The sequence below is a fragment of the Oryza sativa genome, chromosome 10 (assembly GCF_034140825.1).
Source record: "Oryza sativa Japonica Group chromosome 10, ASM3414082v1".
In the NCBI taxonomy this organism is placed as follows: domain Eukaryota; kingdom Viridiplantae; phylum Streptophyta; class Magnoliopsida; order Poales; family Poaceae; genus Oryza; species Oryza sativa.
The window spans coordinates 22,596,312-22,611,925 of NC_089044.1; the positions used below are offsets into that span (position 1 = coordinate 22,596,312).

At 42.8% G+C, this 15,614-nt stretch overlaps 1 protein-coding gene across 20 annotated transcripts; it reads left to right on the top strand.

Moving 5' to 3' along the window:
• The first annotated feature begins 3,260 nt into the window (after positions 1-3,260).
• Positions 3,261-11,931, top strand: LOC107279219 (uncharacterized). 20 transcript variants are annotated; one of them, XM_066304823.1, is made up of 14 exons: positions 3,328-3,804; positions 4,047-4,141; positions 4,564-4,670; positions 5,035-5,139; positions 5,469-5,698; positions 5,985-6,211; positions 6,326-6,396; positions 6,729-6,895; positions 7,285-7,383; positions 7,551-7,665; positions 7,740-7,904; positions 8,273-8,369; positions 11,067-11,193; positions 11,633-11,931. In XM_066304823.1, the coding sequence occupies exons 6-9, from the start codon at positions 6,120-6,122 to the stop codon at positions 7,363-7,365; spliced, it is 411 nt and encodes a 136-aa protein (XP_066160920.1). In that variant the 5' UTR covers positions 3,328-3,804; positions 4,047-4,141; positions 4,564-4,670; positions 5,035-5,139; positions 5,469-5,698; positions 5,985-6,119; the 3' UTR covers positions 7,366-7,383; positions 7,551-7,665; positions 7,740-7,904; positions 8,273-8,369; positions 11,067-11,193; positions 11,633-11,931. The 20 variants fall into 20 exon arrangements, 17 of the variants coding, with proteins under 17 accessions (XP_066160926.1, XP_066160928.1, XP_066160921.1 ...); XM_066304832.1 differs by having other exon boundaries at positions 5,985-6,169; XM_066304836.1 differs by having other exon boundaries at positions 3,342-3,804; positions 3,952-4,141; positions 5,496-5,698; positions 5,985-6,169; positions 7,556-7,665.
• Positions 11,932-15,614: the final 3,683 nt, after the last annotated feature.

Below are 15,614 nucleotides of genomic sequence, written 5' to 3' on the forward strand. Positions count from 1 at the left end.
GAGTCGCTTCTCGGTGAATTTCTATGGTCCAGCCCAGAACCTGTGAAATGCAGAACGATTGGCCCATTTACTTCTGCTCAGGTTTTTGACTAACGCGGCCCATCAGACAGACCATGCCCTTGAAGGGCTCTCCCCATCCCTTTGGAATAAGTCATCCCTCATCTTCCTCCTGATTGAATTTCCTCCCTCAACCATAAAACCGGTATAACATCTCCCCCGTCTCTGAAAACTAGTGCAAAATAACTCCTTCAATGGTTCGGAAAGCGTTTTTTGCTGGGACGCCGGGATTAAGGATCATCGGCTACGTCTCTGTTGATGTAAAAACACGAGGCCTTGGAGATCTGCTTAACTCCAGTGCAGGTCCAAAAGCTTGCCTTTAAGTGTATGACCGTGCCAGTTAATTTGATCCTGCAATCAACAAGAAATAAAGACAAAGAAACCGCGGTTAAATCCATAAATGATAGCTGATCGGCTAGTTGCCGATGACATATCATTTATCTTTGAGCCGATGTCATATGTAGATCGATCGGCAATCGTGAATAAGTAAGAAAGAACTAAATTTACTCGATTGGCTGTAGATATTAACAATATATAATCCTTATGTCGATATATACTTAAATCAAGTTATTGGGATAGATCGGTCGCCATGCCGAGACAGTATAAATTACTTAGATCGAAAGATATATTAGCAACAAGACTATATATGTTCATAGCATAGCTGATCATATAGATCTAGCATGTATCAGCTAATACTCCGATACCACTCTATATTAAGATATTAAAGCAAGTAGAATATACCAAACGAAAGCCTAATATACCTAAATGCAACAAGATCTTAATATAAAGGGCAGATTTAACATGTCAATCAAGCATATAAGAAAAATATAGTTAAATCAGGTAAGATTGGCTGAAACCCGATGCTACCCTAATCGGCAACCAAAGACAGGCTAGAGGTTGAGATTCTAATCACGACTCATAAGATCAAACTCAACTAATGCAGGTATAAGTATGAAAATAAGGACAATATCTAGACAATCAAGCCGTTGGATGTTTCATAGAGTGGTTGATATCCTATGTAATCTAAGTCAACGTCGGTATTTAACCTAATCGACTGCCTTCTAGTAACAGACATTAGCCGATTGAAGGTTAGATAGCGATATTGACGGAGATTACATAAAATATATGATAACTCGACGATTTACATAAGCAATATTAGAGTATCATAAAGATGTAAGCACTAATACCGAGAACGCAAGCCGCCATAACAAGTTTTACCTCTAGTTGAAGATCGAAACCGATGCGGGCTCAACCCAAAAGCAAGAACTCGTCGAAACAAAACGAAAGTAAAAGGGTGGCGATGCGCCGAGATTGTATTGAACGTGTGTTAGATTGATTACATAGGGCTCGGGATCTATTTATACCTGAGATTACAAAATATGTCCATGTCGGACACGACTCTTATTTCTAACAAACTCTAAGATACCATAAGTCTTTGCGGCAGACTTTTGCCCAAACATATCTCTAAGGAAATTACATGAAATATCCTAATTAATATATACAATTGCCTTCTCAAAACTCTATCCATGGGTGGCAATCCTCATGAAGTTCGTTAGCTCAACCCGACAACGCATACCGCGTCACGTTGCCGGATTCGGCTCGATCGGCTAACCTCGTCCGACTCGAACTCTGCCTACCCCAACCGCAGCCGATTCGGACTTCAGCCGATCCGTACTCTGTTTTCATGACGATTTCCATCTCGAATTCCGCTTCAATCCCATCCTCATCTCCGATACTTAGATTACTAAATTTGGTTATTAACAGTCTCCTTCAGTGTGCATGATGCACGGGCGCCTTTCTTGCTCAGCCTTGGCGATGAGGCAATTGGAGCGCTCTCGGCCTCCTGCTATGCCACCTGCTTCTTCTCGACTGTCCAAGGCAGCACCCCGCGGAACCGATATAAGATGACGGCGCGCTGGTTGCCATCAATGTTGTAGAGCGATGGCAAACATGATGGAGGTTGTGGCGCCGAGCCTCGACGCAGCCTTGGTGATGTTGGTCTGGAACAACACCACCACTGGACCGCGGCCATGGTGGTCTCATCTTTTGGGGCGGCGACGCGGGGATAAACCCTAGCAAAGCTTCTCACGGGCCTCACCGAAGGAGCAACAGCATCTTCATCAGGTCAACTAGGGCTCCGCCCATGCCGCACGATGAGAGATATGGGAAGAGAGGGGATGGGAATGGAAGAGGGTATTGTGGACTTGTGGTGCTGACATGTGGGGTTCATATGGGTCCCACACTGACTCACATGCCACGTCAACTAAATTTGGGAGCTATACTGTCTTCAGACCTAATGTGACCGTTTTGCAAATATTCGGGATGCATTATATCCAGTATTACAAAACTCGACGACAAAATGAGGGACGTCAAGTGAACTTTTTCCTTTTTTTTCCATCTTGTAAATAATACACAAGGCCTAAGGGGTTGTTTGGTTTGTGTCCTGAGGGCCACGCCTGAGAAAAACTCACGCCGGACAGGCAGCGTTGGGAGATGTAACACTTGCCTCATCAGGCAGGCTGAAGCTTTGTGCGTTTGGTTCGCGCATATGCCTGAAGAATAATAAAATATCAAAAAGCAACTTTTACCAGCGCAAAGTATGGAATAAATGACACATTAGAAACCATTAAGAGCGGCGGAAGGGGCGTCCGCTCGGCTATGCCACGTAGGATAGGAACAGTGCGCGCGGTGGTGATTTTTCGAAAAAGCCCTCCAATTTGTTTGTAATTCGAAATAGCTCCCTCCAAACAGTACCTGTGAGATGTTATTTTAGGTCGAGACCCTTATAAAAGTCGGATATACATTAAAACGAGGGAAAAATCGCGAGTAAGGACAGCGATGTAAAACTTAAAAGACGAGGGGCTTTTCCGCAAAGCGACGCGCACTAACTCTAACTGCCCCAAACCCTAGCCGCCGCCGCCCTCTTCTCTCTCGTCTCTCCTCAGGCCCGTTTAGTTCCCCAAAATTTTTTCCCAAAAATATCACATCAAATCTTTAGACACATGCATGAAGCATTAGATGTAGATAAATAAAAAACTAATTACACAATTAGGGAGGAAATTACGAGACGAATCTTTTGAGCCTAATTAGCTAATGATGGGTTAATTAGGCTCAAAAGATTCGTCTCGCGTTTCTAGCCGAGTTATGAAATTAGTTTTTTCATTCGTGTCCGAAAACCCTTTCCGACATTCGGTCAAGCGTCCGATGTAACACCCAAAAATTTTCATTTCCTCAACTAAACACACCCTCATCCTCTCCCTTCCCCTCTCCCGCCGTCGCCGCCACGCGCCGCCGCCTCCTGCCCCTCGCGCCCCCCGGCCGCGCCCACCTCTACCGCCGCGGCCGCGTCCACCTCCCCCAAAAAACCCTAGCCGCCGCCACCTCTCATCCCACCCTCTCCCTCTCCCGCTGCGTCTGCCTCCCCCTCGCGCCGCCGTCGTCGCCTCCGCCTTCCCCTCGCGCCCCCGCCTCCGCCTTGCAACGTAGCCATCGTCGTCCCCGTCGGCTCGCGCTGCCGCCTCCACCTCCCCCGCCGCTGCCGCCGCCGTCGTCGCGTTGTCGTCTCCGAGCGCCTCCGCCTCCCGCCTCGCGCCGCCGCCGAGCGCAGCCATCCCCGTCTCCGCCACTGCCGTCGGCATCATCGAGCGCCCCCGACTAGCGGCCGAGACGGCGAGCTCGGGGAGGCGATGGCTAGGGCGCGTCCGTCGACATCGCGCTGCCGCTCCCGGAGATGACGCCCCGCATCATGCGAGTACCCCTGATCCCCTCCATCTCTCTCTCTCTTCGAATTTGCTTCTGGGATTTTTTTCGTTTCGTTTCGATGCGTTCGTGGGTGGGTGCGGGCGCTGAGTTGGAGGAATCACGGGAGTTTTTCTTTTTTTTTTTCTTTTTTAGAGAAAAGGCTCATCAAGGGAATTGCGGGAGGTCGTTATCTGTCTTCAATTTGGTTTTTGGTTCTCACACAAGGACTCCCGTTCGCGATTGTGCAGAGGTATCTGCAAGGAATTGGTGAGAGGACGGTCATCGCTAGACAGCTCGCGCTTCTCGATCGAGACGGTGTCTGGCGGCAGCATCACGAATATGTGTGAGTCCCTGCTCCTTGGCAGTTTCATGGCTTGTCGCGTTGTCATGATTTTTTTCCTTCCTGCTTCACCTAAGCAACTCGTTGTAAGTAGAGGAAAACAGAGGTCAGGCTGCTGCTCAAACAAAGGGAAAATTGGTTTTAGGCACATTTTAAAGCAATTTGGATAGCGGCAGACATAACATTATGGCTATTACCAGAACCTGATTGCATTTCTGAATTCTGAACATTTATGAACTTAATTGCATTTCTGAACTTTTGTGAGATCAGGGACTCTTTTACCATTTCTTTCTTGCTTTTTTAATGCCTAAATCATCTTATCTTATGTTGTTTGCTATAGAAAATTATATAATGTTCTGTCACTGAAGTACTACCAATTTACCGAGAACTTAGTGGAAACAACAACTGTAATTTACTGCTTGCAGTGCTGAGTGTCTCCGTAGAAGATGGCAAGGGCAACAAGTCTTCTGTGACTGTTCGTTTGTATGGCCCAAATACAGCCTTGGTGATTGATCGGAAGAAGGAAATGCAGGTGAGCATTTGAATAGTGTGATTATTGATGATGCGTGCATATCATGTCCTATAATGTTCCTTCATAGGCTGTGCAATTGGTTCATCTGTTAATCCTGCTTTATTTTATTTGGTGCATTTTTTTACAGCAAGCTCAAAGCACCTCATTGTTTTTTTCAAATATTCAAGGGCTTGTAAGGGTTTTTACTGTATTATTAAACTTTGTATTTTCCACATTGTCTTCTACAGTGATTTGATATAGAAAAGCAACAAATGTTATCGTATACTGCGACCATCGCAAACATCCATTTTGTCAAAAAGAAATACACACTATTTTCTGGTGTAAATCGTTCCCTAATGCATACATCTATTACCATCATGTTTAGGCTATACCACATCTCTCAGCTCCAGGGTTTGGGGTCAGCTACTTGGAACATTTGAAAATGGAATGGTCCAGTCATTCATCTATGCACGTACATTAACTCCTTCAGGTAATCATATTGTTGTTATTCGTGGATGGGGTGGGCTCTTTCTCACTGTTATATTGTCTAATATCATCTTTCTCTTTTTTCATTTTTTGTCCATTGTGAATTCAGACAAAAAAAATTCAAACAAGGCCTTAATTTTTATGATAAATTTTCATTAGATTAATTAGGACTTTCAAAAGGATATAAATCAACCTATAGTATTGGAATTGCGTAAGGCTTTCTTTACAGTCGTGTGATTTGTCACGTTTGTTGCTTGCTGTGGTCATACAAAGATATCCGTCTTGTGTTCTGATAGATGTATTGACATCAATATTGTTATGTTATCAATTCAGCAAGGATGTAAATGGAAAAGGTTTCAGGGCCAATGGGAGTGAATCATCGAATAGACAGCCAAAGGACAAAGGATTCTCATGAAAAACAAGGATTTCAGCTTACAAGAGGTGCTTGAATGCACCGCGGAGTGTATTTTCACATTTTGTTGGAGAAATAATTGAGGCAATGGCTGGACATATACCCCTACAGTAATCATGGGAAAGCTATTATCTGACAACGGGAGTCAAGAGTTCGGTGATTTTAAGCTCGTTATACATAGAATGCTGTCTGTATCTTTATGAAAAAAGAATGCTGTTATGTCCATATTGATTTTATCCCATATGCAATTTACTTGCTGCTATAGCAGATCAGCAATGCTTTAGGCTTTTCCATGCTGCTGTAATGTAAAATCATTAGGAAATTCCCGAAGTACACATCGCTTACAATGATTGACAGACTTAGTGTTGTTTTAAATTGAACGCTTGTTTGCTACTACAATTGTTGGGGTAAATGAACTTCTATATTTTGTTTGATAGAAAAGAGTTTCTGGCTCCCCTAATACCCTTTTTAGGGGTGCATCTCGGTGCTGCCACCATTATCCTCACGCGTCGCCGGTTGTCTGCCTCTATCCTCGCGCGAGCGGATCCATTGCTGCCGTGGATCAGGAAGCCATGGCCTCGTTGATGGTGGGCATCGGCAACGGCACCACCTCCACGCCCATGTTTGTGCTTCAACTACTGCTGTGGTGTGCATATTTCCATCGGTTGTGACCTGTTTACTAATCTAGCTTTTTAGCTTTTTGGTCTTTCCTCATCTCTCTTGACTCCAATCCTCGTCTTTCTGATTTTTTTTTTGTTTTTGTGTGTGTACTGGACAGAAGGAGCGAGAGTGTCACGATGGTGCAGAGCATATCCCAGATTGGCCGTATGGCGAGCAAATGGATAGATGGTATTGCCCTGCCTAATAATTAATAATTAGTACATCTTTGTTCACCGCAAAATGCAAATTTTAGTACATCTTGAATTATGGGGTGGTTCTTATTTTTTTTGGTATATGTAAACAGAACCTGAACATCAGATTTAATGAGAGATTCAACCAAGAAGCTGAATTTTTTTGCTACTGATGTGCATTGCTAAACCAGTTTTCTGTTGCATAAAGAGTCCTGAAACTTCTTGTTGCAAACTGAAGTGATGTTCTAACAATTTTCCATTGGAGCTTTCACTGGTTTTTCAGAACTGAAATCTTGTTTTCTCATCAGCTTCTCTTGCATCTTTCTGCAGGGTTTCTTTCATGTAGGGAAAGGAAATGTGATTTCAGTTACCTGACTGCTGCCGCAATCTGCGAAGCATCTACAAGCGACGCCATCGGTTCAGGCAGCTGGCACGGCAATGCCGGTTCCCCTTGCCTCCATATCCAACTCCTCTTGTGCCATTTACAGCTCCCAATGGTATGGATTCCAACTTGGCACTGCAAGAACACGGCTACCTTTTGAGTTTTTTTCCCTGATGTTGGTTGGTCACCTAGAAATGTTGGCCTAAGTGTTATTTGATATTTCTCACGACCATTCAAAAATTGAATCTTTCCCAAGATGTACGTGCCATAGTGTTATTGTTCCTGGTTCAGAGGTTGCAGTTTATTCTGCTCATAGAAATCCTGAAAGTTTAGAGAACTCCCTGTTGAGAAAATGGAAGTTTTTTTACTGCTGAGTTTTGTTGTCTTAAATGAAATTAATGCATGGTAGATTCTTTTGTTGTCTGAAAATGAAAATGTTAGCTGCTGAAATGTGACATTCAGTCAGTCTCTGAACTCTGAAGAGCCATAATTGTGCAATTTCAGGGGCCCAAAGCCAGCTCGTCTGCTTTGGGTGCCGTCCAGCCAGAGCAACGTCGGTTTGCTGCGCGGTTTGCAGTACCGTGACCGCTGTGCCTGCTCCCGGTATGCGTTTCTTTGCATCTCAGGTTTACATCTCAAGTTTTTTTTTTTGCAAGTAATATAGCATCTGAAAATTGAGTTTCTTTGCATCTAAATTTTAGAGTAGTTTAGAAGTTTATATTGTATCCTCTCTGTTTTATTTACAAAAATGAGTAGTTTTTGGTTTTTAGAGCAGAAATCTAGCTGCAATGTTCACAAAAATGTAAAGACAAATTAAAGGGGAATACAAACGGCTTCAGGGCTCCGCAATGGCGCGCACGTTGCGTTGATGGTGCCTATGCTCAGGTCCCTAATCTGCCGACCTTAGCTATGTGATCCGTTTTTTTGTTGCTGTCATAAGTGTTTCGCTTGTTCTGTAGGCCGCTCGCGAAGAAGTACACACTAGAGTTGTTGTTCGCATCTTCGCCGCCGTCGGTGACCGCTGCGGCCATGAAGGAGTGTGTGCTTGATGAGTACTCCACCAAGCACAGGATCTCTATCGATAGGTTTCTCCAGCTGAAGATATTTGTCAAGGTGCATGATCGGTAAGGCCTCATCCATCTCCACTAGACGTTGGGAGCTTCAAGTGCGAGCAGACTTGCCACTTTCCTGTATTAGATCAGCAGTCGATGAATATGATAATTTCAACTAAGAAAGTTCGATTACCGGTGTTTATTTATGTCTTTGGCACAATGGGGGACCTCCTGATCTATCATCATAAATGCCAACTCACTGAAATTTTCGCACGGCTACTTAGTGACAGTCAATTTGATCCTAATGCAATATGTCGCCCAAATAATCTTCTAAAGTTTATTTTGATCACTAATTGGCAGATGATTTACTGTATCTTTTTAATGGAATAGATGATTTACTGTATCATAATAACATCTAATGGTTATTTCCACTCTCTCAGGGCTTAAAGGTCACTGCATACGTGAGGTGCTTGAGCAGTAGGAATCTGCATCTACCATGGATGTTGTTGCTACACAAACAAAACAATATAATTGCTGGTATTATTTTCAAATTTTGGTCCTTTTGACTCTATATTAAATTCTTTATCCATTACTGTTTCTCGATAGTTTGCTGTGAATGATTGCCTGCACATTCAAATGATATGTGGGATTAGTTTCCAGTCAGAAGTGCAAAACTTAGCTAGATCTCTCCTGATGCACAAATCTCACTTTTTGTCCGGATGAATTCTACACATTTCAGACCAGAAAAATCTTGGTACAAGTCTTAATACAAGCCATTTAGTTATCAGCATATTCACTGCGTGGTAGCTATACTCTAAAAAATATTCCAAGAAAATATGGTTATGCTACTGTTTAATAATTTGCTGAAGGAAATAGCAACATTGCAAAGAGATGCAAATGGTGCTACTTGATGCTGAAACCTGAGTACCAGTCATTTTAATTGTAGCTGTTTGGAGCAAAGTTTTGGCTAGATGTAGTGCATAAATTAAATTTATTTTTGCCGCTTGAAACTTTTATATACACAGGCAACTATTTTTTTTCTTTTCATTTCCAAAGGCTTCCTTCCGTATTAACCTTGTTTTTTTTATCAAACTACTAGGTAAGTTGAACGAGTGTAAGGATTTTCTTTACCCTTTGTATAGTTTTATCTATGTTCTAGACACCTACTTGAAGCCGCTCTAACAGCATGGTCTTGAACTTTTTTTAAACCTCTCATTTAGTTTTCATTTTTGGCTATAAAATTGCACATTTCCTTTTGTTGTATAGATTGCCATTCTTGACAGTGTGAACATGGGTGGTGGCAGAGGTGTTTCCATGCATACAACATTTTGCATTGCCACTGTCAAAAAAATTCGCATTTCACAGGACTGCTATTGCATGATTTATCTTGGATTAGAAAATACTTTCTGGGTTATCTCTCGATGTGTTTTGTAATAATTGTTCATCGAGCAAGACTGCACTCAGTTCAGTTTGTTATGTTACTGATGTTACATAACGCCTTGCAAATCTAAACTTGGGATGGAGAGTTTTGGCATGTTTCAAATTATACTACCAAGTTGGACAATGTTTATTGTCCTTCGAACTCTAATTTTGAAGCTTAATCTATATCCTTAGAAGTGCCAATGTCAGCTAGACTATATTTGTGGTTTGGACGCATTTTTCAGTACTACATAGCTTATTGAGTTTAATAACATTTGCACAGTTCTCTTCTTCACCTCTGTGGTTACCTGGAACATTGTTCTTAAACGTTGTGTTGTTCCTGGCAGTGTTTGGGCCAACATTCTGTAGGCACCATATATTAATTTTACTACTTGAGCTTAGTTTGGGACTCCAATATTCTAGGCATTTTTATGTTGATGTAATGGCGTGGAATTTGTCGGTGTTCCATGTATATTTAATTTAGTTGCTTAAAAGTCGGTGGTTTCGATCCGTCCACATCAAGCCTCCACACATGTTCATTACTAATTCATCTGCCTTTAAAAGCAAATTGGTAATTAGGGAGTAATTTCTGAATGTTCTAGGCTCAAAAGTGGTTCTGGTAATCTTGAATATTTGCTCTGGATGACATTCCCTCTATTTTTGCTTCTGACTTGAACTGTGACCGTGCATCTCTGTGGTGATCATGGATTAAATTAGGAACAATGGTTTAATTGGGTTATTCTAGGGAGAAGTGATATCCATTGGTTGTCATGGCTGCCTGAATGGGAATTACATCATTTGATTTTAAGATTTAATAGCTTAAGTAGCATTTGGGCTCACTAAAGTGCTTCCTTTTTCTTATCTTTCAGACTTCCACTATGAATTATTTAACACGCATAAAAGAACTTCCCTTGCATGATTTTTTTATTATGAAATCAATATTTATATTGACAAACCTGCTTAGCTTCAGTTGGACAATGATAAGCTGCAGTAAGGCTCTTTCTCATTGAAGGACATTGGTGGATTCTGCACTGCTGTTCTATTACTTAACTTCAGTAGATAATATATTTGCCCATTTGCTTGACATCACATTTTTTATTTTCTCTGTTCCATATGGTGTTCTATTTCTCATTTTAGGTGAACATTTGTCTAATTTATCTGTACCATGATCTTTTTCTGAAGATATTCTCCGCAAAGAGAGATCATCTAAAGCATGGTTAAAAAACAGTAAGTAGCGAAAAAATCATGGTACAGGAGTCAATGGTACGCAGTAGCGAAAACACGGTTAGGAGTTGCATATTATGCTGTTTTGCTATTCCAAAACGTTTTTGAACTGTAGCAGGATGTTTGTTCCTATTTAAACGAGAGCCTTTTGAGCTTTTGTAGCTTCCCTGCTGGTTACATTCTAATAAAACAAAAATAGTCCTTATTGAAATATGCACTCTGTAAACAGTAAGGGGTTCTTATACTGTTTTCTTTAATTCCACACTACAATAAAAAGAGTGAGATCAGATGGCAAGCATTCTTTGTGAAAACAACACATCCATATCTGGATGTAGTGGTTGCCTTCATGTTAAAAGTGGGTCACAATTTCCAGTATTGGAATCTAATTTAGTACATGGCAATGAAATTTCATTGAGCTGTGAAAGTGAGGTATCAAAATTAAGGTTGGTTTCTATTCGTTCAGGGTTGACCTTCATCCTTCTCATACAAGTATTTTACTAGGAAATCATGAAAAAGCATGGTGTCTTAAATAGTGGACTACTACCATTTTTGTTTTTGAAACCTTAATTCCTCTCTCAAAATTTGCTACAGGTATACACCCATGGTACCTCAGATACATCATGTTCCAGCCGTTGAAAGAAAGTTGCATTCATTCTGGTGATTCAAACTTTCTGGATCTTGAATGGCTTTCAACTTGAGACAACTCAAGCGATGAAAGGTGTTTACTTTGGCATTGCTATTGCATTTTTTTTTAGCGTTTTCGACTGACATAATATCATCTTCACAGTGACAGTCAATTTAATTTACACATTTTCTTTTGCCTTAGTGTAGGAAAACATTAAGGATAATTATTAGTTGATTCTCCTGTAAATTTCTTACCCTTCATGTTTAATTTCATATCAATCTAAATTCTAGAGTTCTTTTGCTCTCACTGCATTTCCATGTAATAAATACAAATATGTAGTCTCGTGTTGTATCACTTGATATAACTATCTGTATTGAGAGGTAAAATGAAAATTATGTTGCCACACTTCCTAAATCCAATTAATAAGTGTCTTCTGAGCTTCCAGTATGTTCACTGATACTGATTTGAAGATATCCTCTGAAACATTTTTTTTTAAAAAACTCATTAATACTGATGGATTGTACTTGGACAGGTCCATTGCAATTAATACTCCGGATGTGAACCTTTCAGCGGAGAATGTTATTGCCACAATGTCTTCTTTTGACTGGTAGATTTGTATGATCAAATATAGTTGTATCATCACCATGGACACATTACTCTGATCATTATGTAAAACTTTGATTTTTATTTTTTATATGCATTGGTGCTTCATCTTTAGATTGTAAAGTGTAAGAGTTTTGTTCTCAACAGAATCTGTAAAACAATGTATGGAAATTACTCATCAACGGCATTCACTGCAAATGTATTCATAGGTTTTTTTTTCTTACATAATCATTGATTCAGCCTGAAAACAAATGATTAGTCTACACTAATCAAGCAATCTATATGCAGGCGGCGCGCTATTGGCGCGCCCCAGCATCTAGTGCATCATTAAGAGTAGCTGCCTGAAGCTTAGGCGTCCAAATTTGATGGCTTGGCTCAGGCTAATGAAGAGTCAGGTCAGGCAAGCTCAGGATATACCAGGGCACAAACCAAACACATAGTTGTTGGAGCTCAGACAGCGCCCTGGCCAGGAATACAAGCATCAGGACGCGGGCTGGCATAAGCCTTGGGCCAATCTTGGGTCCGTCCCTACCACTAGCAAGACGCCATATGAAACTGAGGATAAGCTTCCCGCGCACCTTTTACGAGTGTCTACCAGAAAACTAATTTTTTCAAGCGACCAAAACTAATTTTCACAGGCGGGAGGGAGGTCCGCCTGCACCACAACGACTGTGAAAATCATCGATTTTTGCAGTCGGGGCAACGGCCTGCCTGCGAAAATGCAAAAAAAGGAAAAAAAAATTCGCCGCATGCGGCTCGCCGCCGCCGCCACGCCGTCGCCCCCCTCCCCGGTTGGATCTGAGAGGGGAGGGGAGGGGAGCCGTCGTCGTCGCCGCCGTCGCCGGCGCCGCTGCCGGCCTCCCCCCTCCCTCCTCCGGCCAGATCTAGGAGGGAGGGGGAGGGGAGACGCTGCCGGCCACCCCGCGCGCGTCGTCGTCGCCGCCGCTGCCGCCCCACGCCGTCGTCGCCGCCGTCGCCCCCGTTGGCCTCCCCCCTCCCTCCTCCGGCCAGATCTGGGAGGGAGGGGGCGAAGGGAGCCGCCGCCGCCGGCCGCGCTGCCGTCCCCGCCATGCCGCCGCAGTAGCCGTCCCCGCCGCGCCGCCGCATGCAGTCGCCGTCCCCGCCGCGCCGCCGTTCCCGCCGCACTGCCGGAGATGAGAGGAGAGGAGAGGATAGTGAGGGAGAGGGATCTGAGGGAGAGAGAGATGAGGGAGAGGATAAGTGAGGGAGAGAATGGGACTTAGAAAAAAAATCTGCTCCAGCCTAGTCTATTTATATTGCTCCTCATTTTCGCAGGCAGACCATATAAGGTGCGCCTAAAATGATTTTCGCAGGCGGACAGCGTACATCACCCCAATTTATATTTTTGTAGGCGGTCATTTGGCTCCAAAAGTCATGTCCGACTGTAAAAATAAGACTCTAATGTTGGGGAAAATGCTTTTTCTAGTAGAGGCCTAGCGTTCGTGAAGGATCTAAACTACTATGTGCGTGAGCTTGACGACCGCAGAACAGCCGACGTCTTCATCGGCCACAAAGATGAGATGGGGGTATCGTGTCCTTCATGCAAGGATACAGCGTGTACATGCGCATCTCGCTCGCGATCGATGTCATATTTGACGAGAGCCCCAGGAGGGACTGTGGAGAGAACTCCTTCAGCGAGGAGTTTACGTGTTAATTACTTGCCACAAAACCGGGCTTAACAGAATACAGGTATATATAGCTCGGATAGAGTTGTTGTGCATCTACTAAAACATAGGAAACTTATCTTATCTATCTAAACATCCCAACAACTCTTATCCTTCGCTATTTGTTACATTATCATATGTGAGAAATATCTAACACTCCCCCTCAATCTGAACCTGTAAGGTTTAGATTGTTTCTAAACATCTCTAACTGTCTGACTGACAGTGTCTTGGTGAAGCCATCAGCAACTTGATCTTTGGTAGATATATATTCCACTTGTAAAAGTTTTCTTGCAACCCGCTCACGAACAAAGTGATAATCTACCTCGATATGCTTGGTGCGAGCATGAAAAACAGGATTAGCTGTCATATACTTTGCACCAATATTATCACACCATACCTTAGCAATTTTGGGTACCTGAATTCCCAGTTCATGAAGTAAGGTTTGTATCCACATAATCTCTGCAGTAGCATTAGCCAAAGCCTTATATTCTGCTTCTGTACTAGATCTGGATACAGTAGCCTGCTTACGTGCACTCCATGACACAAGATTAGGCCCTATAAAAACAGCAAAACCCCCAGTAGAACGCCGATCATCCAAACATCCTGCCCAATCTGCATCAGAGAAAGCACTTACAAGAAGAGAATTAGACTTGCTAATTTTTAGCCCAAGCTTAACTGTATGTTTCAAATATCTCAAAATCCTCTTAGCCGCCACCCAATGCTTAGTGGTTGCTGCATGCAAATACTGGCACACCTTATTTACTGAAAATGATAAATCTGGTCTAGTCAGAGTCAAATACTGCAATGCTCCAACCAGACTTCTGTACCTGGTACTGTCTTCTGGTCCAAGAGGATTACCTTCATGAGCACTTAATTTTTCTGAAATAGACAAAGGAGTATTGACTGCTTTACAGTCACTCATATTCACTCTCTTTAACACATCCATAGCATATTTCTCTTGTGTCAAAACTATGCCATCATTTACTTCTTTCACTTCAATGCCTAGGAAGTAATGCAGTCTTCCTAGATCCTTGAGTGCAAATTCTTGATTAAGATTCTTAAGCAAAGCATTAGTGGCAACAATAGATGAGCTGGCTACTATAATGTCATCCACATATACCAACATAAATATAGTAACATCTCCCTTACTGTAAAAGAACAAAGATGTATCTGACTTAGATGATTTAAAACCTAACTCATGCAGCTTAGTACTTAACCTGGAATACCATGCCCTGGGAGCCTGCTTTAAACCATATAAGGCCTTATCTAGTTTGCACACATAGCCATCTTTCTGTTCATAACCTGGTGGCTGCCTCATAAAGACATCTTCCTCTAGAACCCCATGAAGAAAGGCATTCTGTACATCTAGCTGACGAAGGGTCCAACCTCTAGAGATTGCTATGGACAAAATAGTTCTGATAGTAGCAGCCTTAACTACAGGACGGAAGGTGTCCTCATAATCTATACCATATCTCTGTTTGAACCCCTTTGCCACAAGTCTAGCCTTATATCGATCTAGACTGCCATCGGCCTTTCGTTTGACCTTATAGACCCACTTACAATCTATTATATTCTGCCCTTTCTTAGAAGGAACTCGGTGCCAGGTTTTGTTTTTCATAAGAGCCTGATATTCACTATCCATTGCTTCTTTCCAATTTTTATCACCTAAAGCCTCATGCAAAGTTTGTGGTTCTCCAGAAGATGTAAAACAACTGTATCTAACTGTCCCATCAGTGTATATTTTCTCTTTTCTAATACCACTTTGTAACCTTGTTTTAGGTCGCATTACCTCAGATAGCTGTGCAGACTCAGACGGCGCAGATGATCCTGGCTGATGTGACTGCTGCGCACCACCTGACGAAGACGCGACAGCACGGGCAGGCGATGGAGGAGCAGCAGTAGGCGATGCAGCAGGCGACGTGGCGCGCGCTGGTTGGATGCCCGAGTGCTGCTGCTCCGACTCCCCTTGCGTCGCAGATCCGGAGGCCTGCCGCTGCAGCTGCGCCTAGACCGACGCTGAATCTGAGGCGGATTCTCCCGCCAAGTCGCCATTTGCTCCATGTACCCGGCCAAATGCCCCCGGTATATCTGAATTCACATTTCTGGGAGATTCTGCACATGAAATATCAGTAGCATTTGGCATAGAGATATTAAACAGATGATCATGATGTTCCTCTCCCCCTTGATCAGATGTTTTCTCATTGATTAGAGTAGGAGGAAGCAAAG

Excerpts from the sequence above, each read along its gene's own strand:
- LOC107279219 (XM_066304824.1), top strand. The coding sequence starts at position 6,120 with ATGGCCTCGTTGATGGTGGGCATCGGCAACGGCACCACCTCCACGCCC. Across the intron at positions 6,212-6,325 it reads TGGTGTGCATATTTCCATCG|AAGGAGCGAGAGTGTCACGA; the intron begins GTTGTGACCTGT and ends TGTACTGGACAG. Across the intron at positions 6,397-6,728 it reads GGCGAGCAAATGGATAGATG|GGTTTCTTTCATGTAGGGAA; the intron begins GTATTGCCCTGC and ends ATCTTTCTGCAG.